Genomic DNA, 23,709 nt, shown 5'->3' with positions numbered 1-23,709 from the left:
TTGTTTACCTCTTGCAGGCCTTGTGGTCACAATGTGAAACATTTTGCATTAAATAAAATAATAGCAAATTAAACTTATCATGATTTTGATGTTTTTTTGCATTACAGCAGCGGCAATTTTGTCAGCCATCTTGGATTATATCTACATATCATTATCTGAGGTCACTGAAATATATTCTATTAAAATCCTCGTGTGCTAAAACATATATTTAGCCACGAAAAGTACACTTTTATGAGGTTCTAGGCTGAAGTTGTCCATATTTATGTATTTTCCATCCAACCGGCGGCCATCTTGAATTTTGAAAATGCCACAAGGTGGGACTCGTGGGACTTTATATTGTGGGGCATCCACATGGTATTCTGAAGCTCTGTGCAAAAAATCAGCTTTCTACTAATCTCTTCTAGGTCCTAACCTAATGCTCCTGGACTATTAAACATCGCACAGTTTAAAGAATTCTGCATGGAGTGGGAAAAAATTTCTCCCAGTCGATGTCAGAGACTGGCAGACAGTTATAAGAAACGCCTACTTGAGGTTGTTTCTGCCAAAGGGGGCAATACCACCTATTAGAGCCAAGGGTGTACTTACTTTTTCCACATGCGAAATTTGCATTTATGTTTATTTAAATTGTACAATGGACTACAACATGTAAATGTTTCATGATATTTGTTATATTATATCACCTTTATCTATCAATATTGTTGAAATGAAGATCAAATAGCTGTATGTTGAAAAAGTCAAAACTTTACATGGGGTGTACTTACATATATATATATTGTTATGAATTTTGGGTAGGGGCATATGTAGATCCAGGTAGATCTGCATAGGTAGATGCTCCGATGTTGTGTAGAAGAAGAAGCATTTCGATGTACAGCAAGTCAGGGACCTGTTTAGCCCGGTTTGTCGGATTAAGTGTATATCTGTGATCATACAAGGATGATCGTTAGATAGGTGGAGTAGGGATTATGCTAACTCCCCGGTATGTCAAACCTGTGATCATTCCGGTGTCCCGTATGACAATGCACTCATATACATTGGTTAGGCCCATTAGCACACACACATTAATTCATTCCCTCTCCGCCACAATAACAAAGGAACTGACGGAAGAACAGACCGGAAGTGACCGCGCACTACGGCGGCATGGGAGGCAAACATCAATCAGGCAGGCAATAGCCACGCCCAGAAGGACTCGTGATTGACAGGGGGGGGGGGGGGGCGAGTAAAGATCAGGTCGCCGATTTGCAGAGTAGGGAAGGTGAAGGACGTGCTACACTGATTGGCCACCGACCGATGACATCAACATCAAAGGAGCGAAGCGCCCAGCCAATCAGAGAGGAGGGCACGAAAGACGTGCAAGAAGCGATGCACTGATTGGAGGAGAAGCGCCGGTGACGTGCGGAGGGCGCGAAAGACGTGCAAGAAGTGACGCACTGGTTGGAGGGGAAGAGAGCTGACATCAGGAGATGCTGACATTTCCCTCTTCTCGTTTTTGGATTCTTCCTACTATACGCTTTGTCCTATTAGACATCTCTCTCTCTGTCTCTCTCTTCCCTTCTTGCCTTCTCACTTCCCGTTTGGACCTTTGCTTGTTGAGCGCCGACGATCATCCTCCATTGTTGTTCGTGCTCCTGGTGCCTGCGTACGAGTGATGTGGCGTGGGACGGACCGTGCAGCGAGACCGGTGTTCGCGCCAACGACCGAGCAGTTCGTGCCAACTGGAGCTGTGGTTGGACGACGTGCTCAAGCCAACGATTCCTGACAGACGCTGCATCCAGACAAAGATAAGACGCATCCACAAACACAACGTTTGTTTTATTTATCCTTCCATTTGTCGTGTAGTCGAAGTCTGTGTGGGAGCGCTCCATTAGAGGTGTTTAGTTCATCGGCGAGTTTCTTTGTTCCAGCAGCAAGTCCAGCAATAAAGCCGCGTTTATTTTCGTACCTTCAATTCTTGTTTTTGTGAGTTACTTTTCAAAGGGTAAAGACATCGTCGGGGCCATCCAGGTAAGTCGGCATCCTCTCCAACCCCCCCCCCCCCCCCCAAATAAATGTTTCATGATATTTGTTATATTATATCACCTTTATCTATCAATATTGTTGAAATGAAGATCAAATAGCTGTATGTTGAAATATGTTGAAAAAGTCAAAATTTTACATGGGGTGTACTTACTTTTTCACGTGACTGTATATGTACAGTGCCTTTAGAAGTATTCACACCCATTTGACTTTTGCACATTTTGTTGTGTTGCAGCCTGAATTTAAAATGGATCAATTTAAACGTATTGTCACTGATCGACACAAAATACCCACTAATGACAATGTGAAAACATGTCTTTAGAAATTTCTACAAATGTATTGAAAATGAAATACAACTAAGTCAATACTTTGTAGAACTGTATTGGTCAGCCATTACAGCTTTGAGTCGTCTTAGGTCTGTATCAGCTTTGCACATCTGGATTTGGGGTGTTTCTCCCATTCTTCCATGCAGATTTGCTCAAGCTCCGTCAAGTTGGATGGCGAGCATCGGTGAACAGCAATCTTCAAGTTTTTCCTCAGACTCTCAATCGGATTCAAGTCTGGGCTTTACCTCGGCCACTCAAAGACTTTCACATTTTTGTTCTGAAGTCATTCCTGTGTTGCGTGGCTGTATGCTTGGGGTCATTGTCCTATTAGAACGTAAATGTTCACCACAGTCTCAGGTCTTTTGCAATCTGAAGCAGGTTATTCTCAAGGATTTGCCTGTATTTGGCACCATTCATTGGTCTCTTTATCGGTACAAGTCTCCCAATCCCTGTCGCTGAAAAGCATCCCCATAGCATGATGCTGCCACCACCATGCTTCACAGTAGGGATGGTGTTAGATGGGTGATGAGCTGTGCTCGGTTTCCGCCAGACATCGCGCTTTGCATTCAGGCCAAAGAGTTAAATTTTCGTCTGATCAGACCACAGAATATTTTCCCTCATGCTCTCAGTCTTTCAGGTGCCTTTTTATAAACTCCATGCATGCTGTCACATGACTTTTTCTAAGGAGTGGCTTCCGTCTGGCCACTCTCCAATAAAGCCTACATTTGTGAAGTGCATCAGACAGTGTTGTCCTTCTGGCAGGTTCTCCCATCTCAGCCAAGACACTCTGTAGTTCAGTCAGTGTGGTCATTAGGTTCTTGGTCACCTCGCTGACCAAGGTCCTCCTTGCCTGGTTCATCAGTGCGTTCAGACGGCCATCTCTAGGAAAAGTCTGGGTAGTTCCATATTTTTTCCATTTCCTATTGATGGAGCTCACTGTGCTTTGTGTAACTTTCAACACTCTAGAAATTGTATTATACCCATCCCCAGATCTTTGACTCCTCACAATTCTATCTCAGAGTTTTATGGACAGTTCCTTGGACTTCATGGTAGAGTTTCTGCTCTGACATTCACTGTCAACTGTGGGACCTTGTATAGAAAGGTGTGTTTCTTTCTAAATGATGTCAAATCAATTGAACTGGCCACAGGTTGACTCCAATCATGTTGTAGAGACATCTCAAGGATGATCAAAGAAAATTGGATGCGCCTGAGCTCAATTTGGAGAGTCGCAGCAAATGGGTTGAATACTTCCTGACTAAAGACATTTCAGCTTTTCATTACCTCAGCCACCAAAAGTGGATGGAGGTTATGTTTTCAACCCTGTCTGTCTGTCTGTTTGTCTGTTTGTTTGTGAACAAAATATCTCAAAAAGTTGTGGTTGTGTGTACGTACAGTGCGTATGTGTGAGATTTTGTGTGTGAGAAGTGTGAGAAGTCTACACCCCCTTTCAAAATTTTCACCTTTTGTTGCCTTATAACCTGTAATTAAAATGCATTAAATCAGACTTTTTCCACCTTAATTTACACATCGTAACCCATAACTTCCAAGTGAAAAACAAATTCTACAAATTTCAGAGAATTAATTAAAAATACAAAACTAGAATATATTGGTTTGATGTGTCCACCTGCCTTATAATAGCAATAGTAAATTACCTCAGGTGCAACCAATCACCTTCAAAATCACACATTAATTTAATTGGCCTCCACCTGTGTTAAATTGTAGTGATTCTGATTATTTCAGAATAAAACTAGAACGGCACTCAGTAGAGAGCATACCTCCCTCCGCCAGTTGAATAGTGTACGTTTTGTATCCCAGAGTAGACCAGAATATCACAATACAGAATCACATTTAATCGAAATCATCCGTCCGCAACTTTTTGAGATATCCTGCTATATATCGTTTTGGCCCTTAGCCGGGTGTTGGCTTAGCGGTTAGGGTGCCAGCTTGGGATCCTAGGATCCTGGGTTTGAATCCCGGTCGATCGCTGAATTAACACCAGGGGGGTTGACTCAGCCTGTCATCCTTCCAAGGTCGGCAAATTGAGTACCAGTTCACAGGTAATTCCCTGTATGTCGCAAGAGTCGGCTAACAGGGTTGGCGGCAGGAAGGGCATCCGGCCGTAAAACATTGCTTCAAAAAGGGGACCACGGTGCCAAAAAAGGCCAACCCCCGCTAGGTGGGTGAAAATGGCCTCTCAAGGTGGTTCCATATCGTTTTGGCCCTATCTCCCAATGGTGAAGAATCACTTAAAAAATTATACTTGCCGGATCCAGATTTGGATCTTCACCAACATTGAATCGATTCTTCCTTGTCACACACACAACCTGTCCAACAAGTTTCGTCCAAATCCATCCATAACTTTTTGAGATATCCTGCTTTGTATCGTTTTTGGCCCTATCTCCCAATGGTGAAGAATCACTTCAATAAGTAAATAATTCTCATATCCTAATCCATATTCAGATCTTCACCAAAATCGAATCGAATCGTCCTTTTCAGACACCAAACCGGTCCAACAAGTTTCGTCCAAATCCGTCCACAACTTTTTCAAATATCCTGCTATGTATCATTTTTGGCCCTATCCCAATGGTGAAGAATCACTTTAAAATTCTAGTAGCCGGATCCGAATCCGGATCTTCACCAAAATCTAATCATTTCGTCCTTGTCACATACGCTACATCTCTGCCAAATTTCGTCCAAATCTGTCCACAACATTTTGAGATATCTTGTTCACAAATGGACAGACAGACAGACAGACAGGGGTGAAAACATAACCTCCATCCACCTTTGGTGGCAGAGGTAATCAGCTGTTCCTGTTGGTTTCATCTGCTGGGTAGTGCATTTCACAGCAAAGACTCAACCATGAGCACCAAGGAGTTTTCAAAAGACCTCAGGGATAAAGTTGTGGAAAGGCACAGATGAAATGATGGGTATAAAAATTATTTCAAAAGCCTTCAATATCACTTGGAGCACAGTCAAGACAATCATTATGAAGTGAAAGGCATATGGTCCCACCAAGACCCTGCCTAGATCAGGCTGTCCCTCCAAACTGGATGACCAAGCAAGGACGAGACTGATCAGAGAGGCCACCACGAGGCCAATGGCAACTTTGAAAGAGCTACAGGCCTTTATGGCAAAGAGTTGTCATTTTGTGCACGTGACAACAATATCCCAAGCACTCCACAAGTCTGGCCTGGTAGGGTGGGAAGAAGGAAGCCATTACTCCAAAAGCCCACCTTGAGTCCTGTTTGAGGTATGCAAAAACCACTCCGGAGATTCTGAAGATATGTGGCAAAACATTTTGTGGTCTGACGAAACCAAGATGGAACTTTTTGGCCTAAATCCAAAACGTTACGTTTGGTGAAAACCCAACAGAGCACATCACCCAAAGAACACCATCCCTACTGTGAAGCATGGTGGTGGCAGCATTATGTTATGGGGATGATTCTCATCAGTAGGGACTGGGGCAGTCAGGATAGAAGGGCAAATGAATGTAGCAAAATATAGAGAAATCCTAGAAGAAAAAAACCTGCTGCCCTCTGCAAGAAAGCTGAAATTAGGATGGAGGTTCACCTTTCATCATAACAACTACCTGAAGCACAGCCAAAGCTACACTGGAGTGGATAAGGAACAAAAAGATAAACGTCCTTGAGTGGCCCAGTCAGAGCCCTGACCTAAATCCAATCAAAAATCTGTAGCATGACCTGAAGATTTCTGTCCATCAACACTGCCCACCCAACTTGACTGAGCTTGACCAGTTTTGTACAGAAGAATGGGCAAATATTGCCTAATCAAGGTGTGCAAAGTTGGTAGAGACCTATCCCAACAGACTCATAGCTGTAATTGCTGTCAAAGGTGCTTTCACCAAGTATTAACTCAGGGGGGTGGACACTTATCCAACGAAGATACTCACCTTTTGTATTTTTAATTAATCTTCTGAAATTTGTAGAATTTGTTTTTCACTTGGAAGTTGTGGGTTATGATGTGTAAATAAAGGTAGAACATGTCTGATTTAATGCATTCTAATTCCAGCTTATAAGGCAATAAAAAGTGAAAATTTTGAAAGAGATTATAGACTTTCTATAGGCACTGTATGTTTGTATGTATGTATGTATGTGTGTTTTTTGTCAGGTCAGTCTTTTCGGACTGCCACTGGTAACATGTAACCCAGTGCTACCTCCCACATGATCAGATTGTTGTGACAAAAGCGACACCCCTCACTGGCTTTGCTAGTGGGAAGGGTGACAATGACACCATGCCAGGATCAAAAACAACACCTGGCAAAGGGCGGATGAGCTCCCATAGGGAGCCAACGGCCATCCAGTAAGGATATGGTGTCTCCTAAAAAGTACCCATCCGGTTTGGACCAGTTTGAGTCCTACCAAAGACTTTAAAAATTGTAGTACTGCTCCTTGCTTGAAAAGGATAGGCATCCATGGGGAGGAGGAAATGTCCCGCTGAGTTCAGTGTGAAAAGCGGCATCATTTTTGGTGACGTCGCTGGTACCCAGAGTATCCCGGGAAGTGACGGCAGTGACAGCACTTCCCCCAAGCTCGGTGGCTGTGTTAAGTGTTTGTCTCGTCAGTATATCCATGTGTGTGTGTGTGTGTGTGTGTGTGTGTGTGTGTGTGTCAGCTCTATTACGAGCCTTATCCCATGTATAAAACAGAACATGGTTAATTGAGTCGAAAGAGAATATTGATGATATTTACAGGGACGTCCTGCCTATCTAATTTTCTCTCACGACCAGTCGCTATTGAGAGGCACTCAGGGCCAAAGAAGAACGAAAGGATGAACTATTGGTGCTTTCCAGTATGTTCCCAAATGTAAATCACGACGACTGGATATATATTGGTGTTACTGTTTATCGTTGATAAAGAAATGATTATTACGAACCTGACTTTCCAGGAATAAATATAACTTAAGAACAGTACTGTACTTAAATGTTTATATACTGACCATCATAGACGAGCACTTCAGCTAGTATCGTTAAATAAGCCAGGTAAACCAAGCAGTATTGTACATTTTATAATTGATACAGAATAAATCAAAGAATACTCGCGCAAAGCTAATTACACTGGATAAGACCAACGAGAGCAAAGAGGCTCAAAATAAAAAACAATATTTTGGTAAAATCAGAGTAAAAGTCCCACTCAAATTAGACTACAATACACGAGTTGTTCACATTGGAAAACGTGCTACACGTCGGCCAAATACGTGTGACCCGACATTAAAAAGTGTTCTCACATTCTCGGAACATTTCCTCGGTGAATAGAAAGCATGTAGGTGTAATAGCATGTTTGAACCTTTCAAACACTTGCGAAAATGCTTTGCAGATTTCCTCGATGCGAGTTCCATTTCTCTGCCGTAATTGCCGATACCATCCGGCCTTTTCCTAACAGGCCTTGCTCCCCCAGCTCTCTCTGGGCTCTGTCCCCCAAATATTCCTACAGGTCGCACAAGATCTGCCAGCAACCCTCTTATGGTTAAACTGCCAAAATCAAGACTCTCTGCTCACCTTCACTCCTTCATTCCCCTTTTCTCCCGCCTCTGGAACAAACTCCCCCACTTCCTTCAATCCCACTCCTCCCTCCAGGTCTTTAAAACAGCTGTTCACCACCATCTCTTATCTTTCCCCATCCAAAACCTTGATCTTTTCTACCCCCGCTAATTCACCCCAGATACACTTTTTTGGAATTCCAACTTCTTTCCTGGAAGTCCTTGCAGTGTCCATATGTTTTATACCTCTCCCACCTCCCCCCAAGCCCTCTCCCTCCCACAGTTCTCTCGATGTCCCTACTCTCAAATGTTTATTTGTGTCCTTCCCCCTCTCTCCCCATCTTGTCTACCGCTCCCCTTATTTTGTGTTTTATGTGTCGGTTTGACTTTTTGTGTGATTAATGTTAGCTCTTTCATGAGCCTCAATCTTGTATACAGAAAAAAAAAAAAAGTAAAATCGTAAAGATAAATATAAGTGATAAGATAAAAGATGGGGGGGGGGGGGGTTTAACGGGCTACCGCCTCCTTTTCTACTGATATATAAATGATAGAACCAAGCAATAACCAAACCAAAGAGTGGAGAAAAATGCAGCCTTGGTATTTAAATGGAAAGCATAACAAATGTGAAAAATATCAAATAAGTCTTATTGAAGAAATAACCAAAACAAAAGTAAATAAAACAAATAAGCGAATAAATTTAAGTACAAATAAGTTAGAGGCTCCTTCCAGAGGAGTCAACATCCTTGAATGGACAGAAAATTTTGATGGTTGCCAAGAAATCAATGTGAAAATTATTTACAACAATCTTAAAATGATATGTGGCTCAGGAGGTGCTCAACCAAGGACATTAAGAGAGGTCTATCATTTCATCTCTGCTCAACAAATATACTTGTACCAATAACCAAGTTCCAACATATTGTTTGTTCATAAACTTTATGGTGATGAGTGTTACAAGAAAATTAAATTATTCAATAAAATAAAACATAAACAAATATTAATTGGTCCACTTAGTGAGTATAATCAAATGCAGTCCACCTCCCCAATTCCCCCTTCTCCCATTCATTCATATTCTTCCCCCAATTTTCCCTTCCACCACAAGTAGTAGGAGAATGGGGTGTCTTGAATGCGCCGACTAACAGCGAACGAACGTAGTGAGTGAGAATGAGCGTTAGCGAATGTCTGTTGGTTGGTGCTTCAGGACCCCCATTCTCCTACTACTCCCCACACCCCACACCCCACATTGAACCCACTGGACAATGAATTTGTTTACCCCTCTAAACCTCCCCATGCACCATCCGAGTACAACCAACAGTTTTCATCTCATTCCATTCAGTGGTTTAGCAGTGCATACTAATCATATATGAAAACACACAAAGACATACTTCTTTAATTACATTTGAGTATGAAGAAGAGCGTAGAGCAGCGTAGAGCAGCATTACATGGGTAATTAACGTAGAGCAGCAACGAAGGCTGGAAAGGGTGGAAATGCGAATGGTTCGGTGGATGTGTGGAGTATCGTTGAGAGAGAGGAAGACAAATGATGAATTGTGAAAGATGATGGGAATAGAGCCTGTGATTGATGCTGTGAAGAGAAACAGGTTGAGATGGTTTGGTCATGTGTTGAGGAAGGATGAAAGTGACTGGTTGAGAAGAGTGATGGAAATGAATGTAGAAGGAAGTAGAGGACGGGGAAGACCGAGAAAGACTTGGCTAAAGATGGTGGAAGAAGAAATGCGGGCAAGGGGGTTAACAAGGAGATGTAGAAAATAGGGCAAAATGGAGAAGATTGTCATGGGGACCGCAAGGCTGACCCCGCTCTAGCAGGGAAAATGGCCTTAAAATGCATGTTGTTGTTGTTGTTTATGAAGAAGAAGAAGAAAATAATAAGAACCACCACTCCTTTCACGTCTTCAGACGGATAAGGTTGCCGAGGCAGTTTTTCCTTGGCTAGGGGGCACAATCCTGGACAGGTCGTCACTCCGACACAGGATACGAGAATGGCTCATTCTTCCAGTAAGTTGGTAGTCATTTTGCCGACCTCAGAAGGATGACTGGCTGAGTCAACATACCCGGTGTTATTTTAATGACAAAAAAGGGGCTCGAACCCAGGACCCTACGATATTAAGCCAGCCACTTTAATCGTAAAGCCAACACCAGGCTTTTAGTATAATGATATGAAAATGAAAGCAAACGTGTAAATGAGTGTATCACGTAAAATTATCATCAATTATTTTATGCAATGTTAAATAATTTATCAAAGTGCTTCTGCCCTTTCTGTGCGGTTCGGATGAACAGTAAAATACATATTCCCAATGGTTTCTATGACCGACACCCAGCCCGTCAATCTCTACAGATATGTCATATTGTACGTTAGACAGGTCACCTGGTCAGAAAGAACGCAGGTGTATTCAACGAGTGTACAAAGCACATGCATAGTGCAGTGCTAGCAGAGAATACATCGTTGAGCACACCAGCCATCAAAATGGATGTTACACTGGCAATCGGGAATGGAGACACTTTTGTAGAACGGCACTCGGTAGAGCGCATATCTCCGCCAGTCTGAACAGTTTATGTTTTGAATCCCACTGATGGGCCATATCTGGATTCAAATCTGAACCAAAATCGAATCAGCTTGTTCTTGTCGCATACCCAACCTCTCCACCAAATTTTGGCTGAATCCGTCCACAACGTTTTGAGATATCCTGTTCACAAACAAAAAGCAAACAGACACAAACAGACAAGGGTGAAAATATCATCTGCCATTGGTGTGGATGGGGGAAGAGAGAATGGCAAAGACAGTGAAAAGGTTGACATGGTAGGAGGAAAATAAGTAGACCGCAGTTGAGATGAGAGGATTATGTTAAGAGGGATACAAGTAAGGTGGTGGTGGTTGGAGGGTGGAGAGCGTTGGCTGAGGATAGAGGAGAGTGTAGGAGTATCGTGGTCAAGGCAGGGCAGGGGATTGGTGCCATCGGACCTCACCCCTTATAAAGAGAATAGGAGGAGAACAACAACAAAAATTGGTCACAAGTGCAAACGGAGAAAGAGATCCATGCGTTGTATTCCGTTTATCGTTCTGCATTTGTGGCCCTGGTGTTGGGCTAGCAGCTAGGGTGCCGGCTTAGGATCCAAGGATCCTGGGTTCGAATCCCGGTCGATTGCTGAATTAACGCCAGGGGGGTTGACTCAGCCTGTCATCCTTCTGAGGTCGGCTAATTGAGTACCAGTTCACTGGTAATTCCCTGTTTGTCGTTAAAGGCGGCAAAAAGGGTTGGCGTCAGGAAGGGCATCCGGCCGTAAAACATTGCTTCAAATAGGGGACCGAAAAACAACAACAACCACGGTTCCCGAAAAAGGCCAACCCCCGCTTTGCGGGGAAAAATGGCCTCTAAAGGTGGTTATTTTTTTTTTGTTGTTTTTGTGGCCGAAATTATCCAAAGAACAGTTTTTTGTCCTCTTCAGCAACCTGCCCGTTGTATTGCTGGGCATTACCTTACTTGAATAACATGTAGCACAAACTTTCTGTACATCCAGAGCGCCCTCTGGTGGGCTTTAAAGAAACTTAAAGCTACGTTGTCCAAGCAACTCCACATTATAGTTCTGACAAGACGTTGTACAGGTTACACACCTACCTTTGAGCTATCTAATTTGGGTTCAATGTAGAACTGGTACTACGCATAGACGAAGGCTGCCATCAAAAAGAGCAACATCCTCCGGATGGACATCAAGTCGGGTGTCCCCTCTGCTAGCATTAGTTGGCAGATGTTAAAGACCCAATGGTGTCTTTCGATGAAGAGTAGATGAGTTGTTGATAAACATCCAAGCCAAAATTAAATATAATCCCATCCTAACCTAAAAGTGGCATCAGCAGCAAAGCCCTGCTCTCTAGCAACGATGCCACTAGCAGCCACGTGCTGCATGTGAGACAAGCGGAAGATGAAGAGTACTTTCTGAGTGTCATCTGTTCCATGCGACTTGGATGCAATCTCAATCGAGAGAGAAAAACGTATGTATTAGGGAAGCTTCTTTACGATGTTCCCACCTATGTTAATGTCTCACCTTGGCGGCCCTGAGCAAGATCTCCCGCTCTTGATCATCTCTCCGCTGCTTCTCTAATTGTTCCAATTGCTCGAAGAAGCGAAATTGAGCACGCACATCACCGGCACGTTCATAATGCGTACAGTCCTGGAAAAGAGCAGAGGCAGCATAAAGGTAATCGAATTGGTTCGTGTTTGGTGTCATTGTAAAGACTTACTCAGACGTTGCAGTTGTCACCACCATATCATGCAACTTTTGATATCATTTTCATATCGTGCAATGTCTAACATTTTCAGCGTATTTATCAAGATGGATTCTCTGCCAGGTTTTGGATCAATAAATGTAGAATGCAAAACTGTTGACATGACAAGTAACATGCATGACTTCTCCTTAAGAAGTACACTCAAGCAAAAAGTTGCATGTACCATTCGTTATCGAATACAACTTGACCAAAACAACACAATACTAATTTATAATAGAAGGTAGCTTCGTACAAACCTTAATATAAAGTTGAAGACTTTCAATCTTTCTCACAACACACTTCAGGCAAGTGACATGTTTCCACTGTGACAAGTAATTTGCTAATTATCTGCACCACCTAAGGTGGATGGAGGTGATATTTTCACCACTGTTTGTTTGTCTGTGTACAGAGATACTTCTTACAAAATGACATTTAGTACAGACAGACGTACTAAATGCTCTAATGACGGCTTTTTGAGCACGATATCTCAAAAACTTATAGAAGGATTCGGATGAAACATGGTGGAAAGGTTGGGTGTGTGACAATGACAAATTAGAGAGATTTTGGTGACGTCTGGATCCGCATCCAGACAGGAGAATTTAATTTTTTTTTTTCAAGTGATTCTTCAACATTGAGAGATGAGCGAAAAAACAATATATTGAATGATATTTTCAAAAGGCTTTCACCACATACAAGGCTTTCATCTGCAGCTCAATGGAATACGGCTCTCCCCTCTAGGCTGGGGCTCCTGCCTCACACATAGCTCAGCTTCACGCTGTTTGTTTTTTGTTTTTTTTTGTTTTTGATACAAGATCAAGGCTCGTGAAAGAACTAACATTAATCACAAAAAAACCGGACACATAAAACATATAATAAGGGGAACGGTAGACAATATGGGGAAGGACACAAGCACAACATTTGAGAGCAGGGACATCGGGAGATCTGTGGGAGGGAGAGGGCTTGGGGGGAGGAGGCGTGGGAAAGAAGGGGGGGAGGGTTGGAGAAGTATAAAACGCATGGACACTGCAAGGACTTCCAGGAAAGAAGTTGGTATTAGAAAAAAGTGGATCTGGGGTGAATTAACGGAGGTAGAAAAGATCAAGGTTTGGATGGGGGAAAATAAGAGATGGTGGTGAACAGCTGCTTTAAAGACCTGGAGGGAGGAGTGGGATTGAAGAGAGTGAGGGAGTTTGTTCCAGAGGCGGGAGTAAAGAGGAATGAAAGAGTGAAGGTGAGCAGAGAGTCTTGATTTTGGCAATTTCACCAGAAGAGGGTTGATGGCAGATCTTGTGCGACCTGCAGGAATATTTGGGGGACAGAGCACAGATAGACCTGGGGGAGCTCGGCCGGAAAGGAGTCGGTAGAAGACAGAAAGACCGCCTACCTGCCTGCGGTGAGTGAGAGAAAGGCCCTCGCAATCAGCTTCATCGCAGGGGATTCCAATGATTCTGAAAACCAAAGTTGGTTTTCTGTTGAAACCAAAAATTTGAAACCAAATGTTGTTGAAACCAAAGTGTTGTTTTCTGATTATATTGAAACCAAAGCTTTCAGAATCATTGGAATCTCCCGCGATGAAGCTAAATCCGAGGGTCTTTCACTCACTCACCGCAGACAGGTAGGTGGTCTTTCTGTCTTCTACCGACTCCTATCTGGCCTAGCTGCCCCAGCTCTATCCGTGCTCTATCTTGCACGAGCCTCGATCTTGTATCCAAAAATAAATAAAAAAATTGTGGTTGTATTATGACAAAACTTGGTGGATGAGTTGGGTAGGTGTCAAGAACAAGCTGATTAGATTTGGGTTTGAGTCAGAATCCAGATCCAGTCTATCAATGGGATACAAAACGTAAACTGTTCAACCTAGCGGAGGTATGCACTCTTGATAATGCCATTCTAGTTCCATCTGTGCTCCTGAAAGGTATGAGGTTACCGGTGCCCTATTCTGTTTGTATTCATCAAATCGTGCACACAGCAACGATTGTGGTTTAACGCACAAGGGCCTGATGTGACTGTTACACAACGCAACGTGGAGCTTGGTCATCACAACTTTGACACGTCTACTTTTTTTTATGTTGAAGGCTCCAGTCCCAGACTATGTAGTCCTCATCGAGGTTAGGCCTTAAATAAAGGAATTAAATCAATATTTGGTATCAATATTTAAATTATCATTATTTTGACCATAACAGTTGATAGAGCATTGATAAAAAGTGAAGAAAGAGAGAATAGTCTAAGAGTTTTTGAGGAAGTAAAAGAAATCTGTTTTTTGAAAAGGTTTCTCTCAATGATTGAAAACCCCATTTGAAAGCAAAGCTTTGTGATCATTTACCTCATATTTCTATCAACCATTATGGTCAAAATATTGATAATTTCCTAATTCAGGATGTAACAACACAAACGGATTTAAGTTCTGTACGACCATTCGCCATCAAGTAAGCACTACTTCCACCTGAGATTACAAGATCAACAACTGTGATGACAATTTGACCGTTGCTTCCCAAGATAATAAACTTGATCACAACCATCCGAATCAAAAAGCACTAGTTGGGCTCGGTCAGGTTGTAACTTAATGATCTGATGGGCGTACACGCTTTTCCTGGATGTAAAACAACATGCATTTCCCGATATGATAAAGTTGAATGGAACACACCTCTGGACATCACAGGTAAGGTGATGAAGAACACAATGCACTTGTTAATGACAACTGGCAGCAGGTTGTTGTGTTTGGGATACAAAATAAAGTTAATCAAAGCATATAATAGATGTTTCAATGCTAATCGAGTCTCCGGATACTAATGGGCCCATATTTAAAGGCATTCCCAATGTGGCTAAGTAACTGACCCGTACGGAGTCCACGCGGTGTCGTGCGATGACAGCGAGCTTCTCGAGCACGCCACGCAGCCGCTCTTGCGTAGCATGGGAGAGCAGGCTCACGGCGTCGGGTGCCACCTCTTGCACGCCGTATCGCCGTGCTGACAAAAATGAATGAATGAATGAATAAACAAAGTGAAAAAAAAATCAAAAGTTAACATTTTCAATAGGAAATGAGAGGCAAATGGAAGGAGGTCAGAAAATGGGCAGAATAATTATGGAATGGGAAAAGAGTTGAAGGCAAGCGTGAAAGATCAGAACATCAGAAGGGTAAGGTGGTAAGGTGGTAAGGTGGTTAGATGGGTGTGGGTGGTGCCTGTTGGACGAAGAGGCCTGAGGGGAGGGATCGGGGATCGAGTAAAGAGGAAGACCTACATCAACATAAGAGCCGAAAAAGAGAAGAGAACTCTGCGAGAGGTGATTTGCAGTGATGATACCAATGTGGTGAATGCGGTTGAGCAGAGGACTTGAAGCCAGGAAGAGCTCGTCCTTGCAGGAACGAATCTGCGTGCCCACAAGCTGCGCACCCGTCGCCTGAATGCGAGCATTCTCCTCACTTATGTTCACTCCCGCCATCAGCGCGACGTCATTGATGTCATCATCATCCCTGGCCGACACCGCCATCCAACACAACAGAGACATGATGGTGACAATCGACACTATTTTCGAAGGAGTGCCGCTGCATTATGCCGGTGTGGATAGTCCTCCGAATTATATATTTGTTAATCCAAAGATCAATATGCAGGCACGTTGGTTAACGTATTTGCCTCAAATAGCTGCCATCCTGCATGACAACGTTATTTTGATATTCTTATTCGTGAGTGTTAAAAAATAGACTGGAGGCTTTGTTAAGCTTGCAGTTTACCACACAAAGTGTGCAAAGTTGTCATAACAATGATAGCAGAAATAAAACATCATGGGGAAAATGCAAGAATATGAAAGTCGGAAAGTAATTGGAAAGAAACAGCAAGTTGCCCGTGCACACACGTTATTCCAAATGGGGTAGGGATGGAAGTGGAAAACATGCAAATGGCATCTTCTGTCAGAGCCGGCAAGCTGGGAGCAACAATTCACATTTATTGCCAAATATGATGCAATTTAAAAGCTCTAATGCCAGCGATGTGCTCAATTTGAAACCGTTTGTTTGATATACAGTCGTGGCCAAAAATATTGGCACCCTTGCACTTTTTTCAAATAATGCACCATTTCTTCCAGAAAATTGTTGAAATTAGAAAATATTTTGGGATTCACAAATGTATTTCTTTGGTTTGCAGTGGAACAAAACAAAAAAAAGATGAAAAAAATTACTAAATCTTAGCCAATTCCACACAGAAATTCTAAAATGGCCCGGACAATATTATTGGGAAGTTGTTAGAAATAATTAGATTTCAAGCAGGTGAATCTCCTTTACTTTGGAATTGAACTCACCTGTGGTGAGTTGCACGTGCCTGCATTATAAAATCATTCAACCAGTTTGAATGCAGAAAAGGATTCATTCTGCTGTTTTGTTGCACTGTGTGTACCGCAATGAGCATGGCGAAAACAACGAAAACCAGAGAATTGTCTGAGGAGGTCAGACACAGGATTGTAGCCAAGCATGGACAATCTCAAGGCTACAAGTCCATCTCCAGAGACCTCGATGTTCCTGTGTCCACCGTACACAATGTTATCAGGAAGTTTAGGGCCTATGGCACTGTAGCCAACCTCCCTGGACGTGGCCGCAGGAGAAAACTTGATCGAACATTGCAGTGAAGGATTGTTCGAATGGTGGAGAAAGCACCTCGATCAACTGCCAAACAGATTCAAGCTGACCTTCAGACACAAGGTATGACAGTTTCAACTCGCACCATCCGTCGCCAACTCAATGAAAGGGGGTTCTGTGGTAGGAGACCCAGGAGGACTCCACTGCTGAGATAGCCTGGCTGGAGTTTGCGAAAACACACCTCAACAAGCCAAAATCCTTCTGGGAGAATGTCCTGTGGACAGATAAGACCAAATTAGAGCTTTTTGGTAAAGCACATCATCTCTATATTTACAGAAAACATAATGAAGCCTTCAAAGAAAAGAACACCTTCCCTACAGTCAAACATGGAGGAGGTTCACTAATTTATTTTTTTTTGTATACTGAATCGAGGCTCGTGAAAGAGCTAAATTGGGGTTTGTTTGGGGTTTCTGTGCTTCCTCTGGCACTGGGTGCCTTGAATGTGTGCAGGGCATCATGAAATCAGTTGATTACCAAGGAATTTTGGAGCACAATATTAAACTCAGTGCCGAAAAGCTGTGTCTCCAGAGAAGGTCATGGGTCTTGCAGCAGGACGATGACCCAAAACACACTTCAAAAAACACCCAGGAATAGTTCAAGACAAAACGCTGGACTGTTCTGAAGTGGCCAGCAATAATTCCAGATCATTTGTCAATGCCATTTCTTTCTATTTTCTGATTTAAAAGGATATATTAAGTTCTGAATCCAAAACAAAGGTTCTGTAATATTAACAGTGAAATAAAGAATTGTAGAGACCAAATGTCAATTTCAACTTATTTTTAGAGTAAATTGTGACTTATTTGTAAAAAGTGCAAGGGTGCCAATATTTTTGGCCACGATTGTATGTAGCTTTTTGATGCCCAAGGTGTGTAATAACTAGAATGGCACTCATCGACGTCCACCGATATGCCTACGCCCACATTATAACATTATTATACATACTTGTACCAAGTTTGATTTACATCCGTTCAGCTGTTCTCAAGTATCACATTTTTACGTGACATGACCTCTGACCTTGAATGCCGAAATCTAATGAATTTGTCTTTGCATCATAATATGCACTTATACCATGTTTGGTCAAAATCCAATGACTGGTTCACAAGGTAGCCCATTAATATAATTTTCATCTAGGTTCTTTATCTAGGTTCTTCGCCAGTGTGTAAAAAATATATGCATGGAAAGTGTAACTTGAACCACTCGTGTATATTCACGTACATACACAGTATGAAGGGGAACTGTTTCCGATTGTTACATAAGTTCAACTACTCATGCATATTCATGAACAAGGCATCCTCGGAATTCCTAAACAAATTCAGATATTACGCTTTAATTACTACGATAAACATGTTTTGTTTCGGAGTAAACTACAAAAGCGTTGTTGAGTAAGTGATGTCACTTTAAGCTGACAATCTGGGCCGTACCCATATCCGCAGCAGGTATCCAAAGTAGCACAGCTACCCGAACTTAGTGTTTGTTCGCATCTCCGTCATGTCACTACAGGTTCCATCTCAATCACGTCAAAATTAATAACAGGAAAGACGTCATGTAGAGCATGAAAAACCACACCAATCCTCCAAAAAAGTTGCCATGGATACATCAAATTGTCCATTACATTAAGATTAAAATTGACGATCTTAATCAAAGCTCGGGTCAATCAGATTACAATTGATTATTTTTCAGATGAAAATTGATATTAGAAGTTTGACTTTGAGTTGACCTTTGACCTTTTACATCAAAAATAGTTGCTTTCCCAATTCAGTGATGCACTATGCAATTGCTGTTCAACTTTCAAGTCAATCAGATGAAAAATGACAATTTTAGAAATTTGACCTCAAGATGGCCTTTGACCTTTGACCTCAAAATCAATAGACTTCTTCCTTATGACCAACTCTACTGTTTGATGACGTTTTGTGAGGATCGGTTTAAAGTTGTGATCTATAGGTGATTGACAGGCAAATGAAAAATCACTCATAGAGTGACACTTGGCAAAGGACAACAAAGTAGAATGGCACTCAGTAGAGCATCCTTCTGACCTCAAAAATAATTGGTGGTTGAATGCAGTGACCTGATATCTAAATCGTCTTTAAATTTTAAGTTAATCGGATGAAAATTGACAAATTTAGGAATTCGGCCCATGTTGACCTTTTGGCTTATGCTGACCTCAAAAATAGTTGGTGGTTGAATTCAGTTAGCTGGTATGAAAATCCTCTTCAAATTTCAAGTAAAAAAACCACCGTTTAGAGGCCATTTTTCCCCTCGGATGAAAATTGAGGATTTCAGAAATTTGAAAAAAGTGGTTGACCTTTAGCCTATGTTGACCTTGTAACCTATGTTGATCTCAAAAATAGTTGGTGGTTGAACTCAGTTCGCTGATATGAAAATCCCATTCAAATTTCAAGTCAATTGGATGAAAATTGAAGATTTCAGAAATTTGAAAAAAGTGGTTGACCTTGAGCCTATGTTGACCTTGTGACCTATATTGACCTCAAAAAATAGTTGTTGGTTGAATTCAGTTAACTGATATGAAAACCCTATTCAAATTTCAAGTCAATCGGATGAAAATTGAGGATTTTAGAAACTTGGAGAAAGATGTTTTAATCTTTTGGCATATGTTGACCTTTTGGCCTATGTTGATCTCAAAAATAGTTAATGGTTGAATTCAGTTCGCTGATATGTAAATCCTATTCCAATTTCAAGTCAATCGGATGAAAATTGAGGATTTTAGAAATTAGAAGAAAGTGGTTGACCTCAAGAAAAGTGGGGAATGCCTATGTTGACCTTTTGACCTCAGATATATATAGGATTTTGTCGGACCACGAACTCCAACATTTGGTGAAGTTTCGTGAAGATCGATTTAAAATTGTGACCTGCAGGCAAATATAAGTGAGCGGACAGACAGACAGACACACACACACACACACACACACACACACACACACACACACACACACACACACAAACCGGAGTGATCAACATACTGGTCAAGGAAAAAAAAATTTGCAAAGTAATAATGCACAAGACCAATCAAAGGTGATTCCATCAAGTATTAACTCAGGGGGTGGACACTTATCCAACCAAGATATTCGAGTTTTGTATTTTTAATTAATTTCCTGAAATTTGTAGAATTTGTTTTTCACTTAGAAGTTGTGGGTTATGATGTTTAAATAAAGGTGGAAAAAGTCTGATATAATGCATTTAAATTCTAGGCGATAAGGCAACAAAAAGTGAACATTTTGAAAGAGGGTGTAGACTTTCTATAGGCACTGTAGATTCGTCAGGCGTCACTAACTGTTCCAATGCGACGATGTTTGCATTGGAGTACTAAACGACCCATTTCAAAATATCAACTAAGGCTTGTACATGGAAAGCCCTCTTCCTCTTCTCTGCACAGAAGAGAAGAACTAAAGGTTTTCACTTCTTCATGAGCAATACATAGCAGGCTAGCACCTAGAATTGACTTAAGGTACCGATGCCGTTTTTCAAACAGATGGAAAGAAGTCTCGACATTTAGATAGTAGGCTCATTACTCGTCTGTTGTTGGTGTGAAAGATTGCAATGCTTATGTAACCAATCCAAGGCAAGACACACAAGTACATTTTGTACCTGAAACCGCTACCCCCAGCCTCCTTTGCCTTGTACTTGGCACATGCCCCGAGTGCCGGTGAAGTCTGCTGGCCTGGAATGTGCCCCAGCAGAGGAGTAGACTGTTTCTGTACGATACCTGGTTACAAAAATGAGGGTTGGGCAGAAGGAATGAGGTATGGAGAAATTCCATAATCCGTAGAAGACCATTCACACTTTAATGTACAAAAAAAATTCAGAATGGTTTATGATTTGGAATCTGACTCAGACAAAGCACATCACACAAATCATGCTATGGGCATCATCATATAGATGTAGTGTTATTTAATGAAAATCAGCTAACACAAAATGTCCACAGCACCATGAAATTGCTACGAAGCAATACAAGTACATTCTCCTGAGTAGACTTCCCTTTAGTCAAGTTAGGTAAAGGAGACGAAACGACTCACCTGTATTGAGCTGGCGGACCTGCACGGCCATTTGTGACGGCGTTCCGGCAACCCTCTGCACAAATGGAGCTTTGGGCTGTGCAACGGACACCTAGGCAAATACGTATATTAAAATTTAAAAAAGGAATCATATTTCAACTCGAGTTCATTTGTGTCCAGCTTTGGCACATCACCAAAATCAACATCTTTAAAATACACGATGGAGCTGACTATTTCGTAAGAGAGAAAGTACATGTTATTAAACATCAATATTTCGGAAATACACTGCATGATATGAAGGCAGTAGAGTATGAAGAAGAACCACCACATCAGTTTGCAGAGAAAAATAATACCTGCCAAGGACAGAGCCAACAGTTTCCAGCAAATACATTAGCTGTAAATAAGAAGTGTTTGCTGCAACAACTGGCCTTTAAAGGCTAGCTCATGAAAAAAGATTGCAGCATCAAACATCAAAACGTGCAGCAGGTTGTACATAACCCTAATTAAACAAGCATTCTGAGTATTGCGCTGCAATACATGTCCCCTACCGGCAGTCTGTCGTCTGGAAAACCGCAAGGTCGCTCCGTGGAGCAGCCTGCGCATATTGCACTGTGTGAATTATATAATTACCAACTCACGGTCTGAGGTAACTCGGCTAAAAATTATCCAATTTGCACCAAACAAAGTTTATGAATGGTTGCACAGACCCCTACTTCTCACTAAAAGGGGAAAAATAATGTAAATCGGAGTTAAAATAAGCCCGCAAGGTCGCTCCGTGGAGTAGCCTGCACGTATTGCACTATGTGTGAATTATATAATTACCAACTCACGGTCTGAGGTAACTCGGCTAAAAATTATCCAATTTGCACCAAATAAAGTTTATGAATGGTTGCACAGACGCCTACCTCTCACTAAAAGTGGAAACAGAATGTAAATTGGAGTTAAAACAAGGAATATTAACAGCTTTGACTTACCGCACTCCAAATTATAGTCCGGAAAACTGTTGGGGAAATTACCAAAGTTCAAAGTGCCATAACTTTGTCAAAAATGATTGAAACGTCGTGAAGTTCGAACTTGATCTGTAACTTATCATGAGGAAACCATGTACCAAGTTTGAAATCATTAGCATTAAGAGTTTATAAAAATAGACCGGAAAACTGTTCTTTGCGTGACAGACTGACAGACGGAGGGACGGAGTGCAAACCTATAGTCCCCTCCGGTGTACACCGGTAGGGGACTAATAAAGTAAGGCTTGAACACTGTGCTTGAACACAGGAATATTGAATGCACAGGTAAATGGTAGCAGCCTGTGCCATGTTGTACCTGCTGACCTCGCGTTATTAACTTCCTTCCCACTATAATGATGACACGGGTTAAAGGCAAAGTATGTGTTTCCAAGATGAAACCTTATTTTAGTAAGGCAGAAACCTCAAGAATGCTATCTATACCAATTGTGTGCCCGTGTGCTCCTACTAAGACCCATCACATGAGAACAAAGACCTGCTTTACATAAAATATACAGTGTATGTGCACATAAAAAAGGGAAAAAGATGAAGAATTGCACCTTGAACAAAATATCTGCGGTCGCAAAGCGATCGCCAAGGGTAAGCCGACCAGAGGAGAAGGAGGCGTACCCTTGGCGATCGCCCGCAACTTACCCTTGCCCGCATTCCAATGATGGCCATTTTTTTTTTCGGACCCCTATAGGACCTTAACCTTCAACATTTAGGGATAGAGTGTGAGTTAAGAAAATGTGTCCTCATCTACAATCTATCCATAAAACTCAACATCATGAAAATCGGAGGAAAATTATTCAAGTTATGATCAAAAAGGTGTTTTTTGTTAATTATGTCACAATCCAAAAAAGCAGGTCAAGGACACAAATCAAATATCAGGTGCACAACTTCAGTGCAGGTACACAATTATAAATGCAAGAACATCATGGAAGGCATCTTGAACACTTTGAACATCGGTCGTTGACATTCCGCATTGGTAAAATTGAGCAATGGAAAAACAAATGCGCTTTTTTTTTTCAAGGGGTCATTTAACCTTGACCTTTAACCTGAAAGGGTATGATGTAACTTAGTGTTATATATGCCTTGCTCTAAGCTATATAGAGTGTGCAATTTCATTCTGATAGGACAAACTTTAGTCGAGTTATGGTTACAAATGTTAAAAGGTCTATAATTATGTCAAAATCAAAAAAATATGTCAACCCTGCGTACTTGTATTCACATTATTGATGCAAAATTATGTGTAGGTTTTATTTTTATTTTTTTTGTCATTAATGTTAGCTCTTACACGAGCCTCGATCCTGCATACAAAAAAAAAAAAAAAAAAAAAAATTCATTCCGAAAGTCACTGCCGGCTCCGAGATACAGCTTGGAAATTGGTAGTGTTGAGAGTGCAGGAATAAATAAATAAATAAAATTGTAAATAGTGGTTTAGTACTCTCCTAGGGGTCGAATAAACTCTGTGGTATGATTAAAAATTGGGGGCACTCATTGCAGAAACAAACCTTACAACAGCAATAACCCTTCCTCTACCCTATAAGCATAAGGGAAGGCTTAATAGAAGAGAAAACAAATAGGTACAAGAGATGAGTGAATTGTGTTTGTGTTATTTTTCCATGGAAGGTTCTATCGTTTGCTTGGCAAATGTTTTTGGTGTACCGTTGCCATTGAGGGTGACTGAACGAGTTGCAACGTGGGATGTGGGGTGACGACTCGCTGCTTCAACGCGATGGCGGCCACCGCCTGTTGTGCCGCGGTAGCACCGGAAGTTGCTAAGGGCGACGGAGACCCTGACAGGATGCTGGCGGCATATTGTGGGTTCTTGTTCATCTGCCGAAGCGCCGGTAGGCTCCTCTGTGCATAAAAAGGAGCAACGGTGAAGTTGGAAACAAACAATTTTTTTATTCTTTTTAAGTCAACTCATTTGGTCAGTGGTGAACATTTC

At 41.7% G+C, this 23,709-nt stretch overlaps 1 protein-coding gene across 1 annotated transcript in view; it reads right to left on the bottom strand.

Annotated features, from left to right (window-relative positions):
- Positions 1-23,709, bottom strand: part of LOC137434198 (uncharacterized) — a gene marked incomplete in the record, with an annotated part of 236,302 nt that overhangs the window by 185,372 nt on the left and 27,221 nt on the right. Inside the window, 6 exon segments of the mRNA XM_068126970.2 lie at positions 11,895-12,020; positions 14,950-15,080; positions 15,417-15,586; positions 20,345-20,462; positions 20,773-20,863; positions 23,424-23,618. Coding sequence (XP_067983071.2) covers positions 11,895-12,020; positions 14,950-15,080; positions 15,417-15,586; positions 20,345-20,462; positions 20,773-20,863; positions 23,424-23,618 — 831 coding nt within the window.

This window comes from Myxine glutinosa, chromosome 10 (genome assembly GCF_964187855.1).
Source record: "Myxine glutinosa chromosome 10, kmMyxGlut1.1, whole genome shotgun sequence".
Taxonomy (NCBI): domain Eukaryota; kingdom Metazoa; phylum Chordata; class Myxini; order Myxiniformes; family Myxinidae; genus Myxine; species Myxine glutinosa.
Note: the sequence above shows the minus strand (reverse complement) of the source record. Positions and strands in the feature narration are given on the sequence as shown.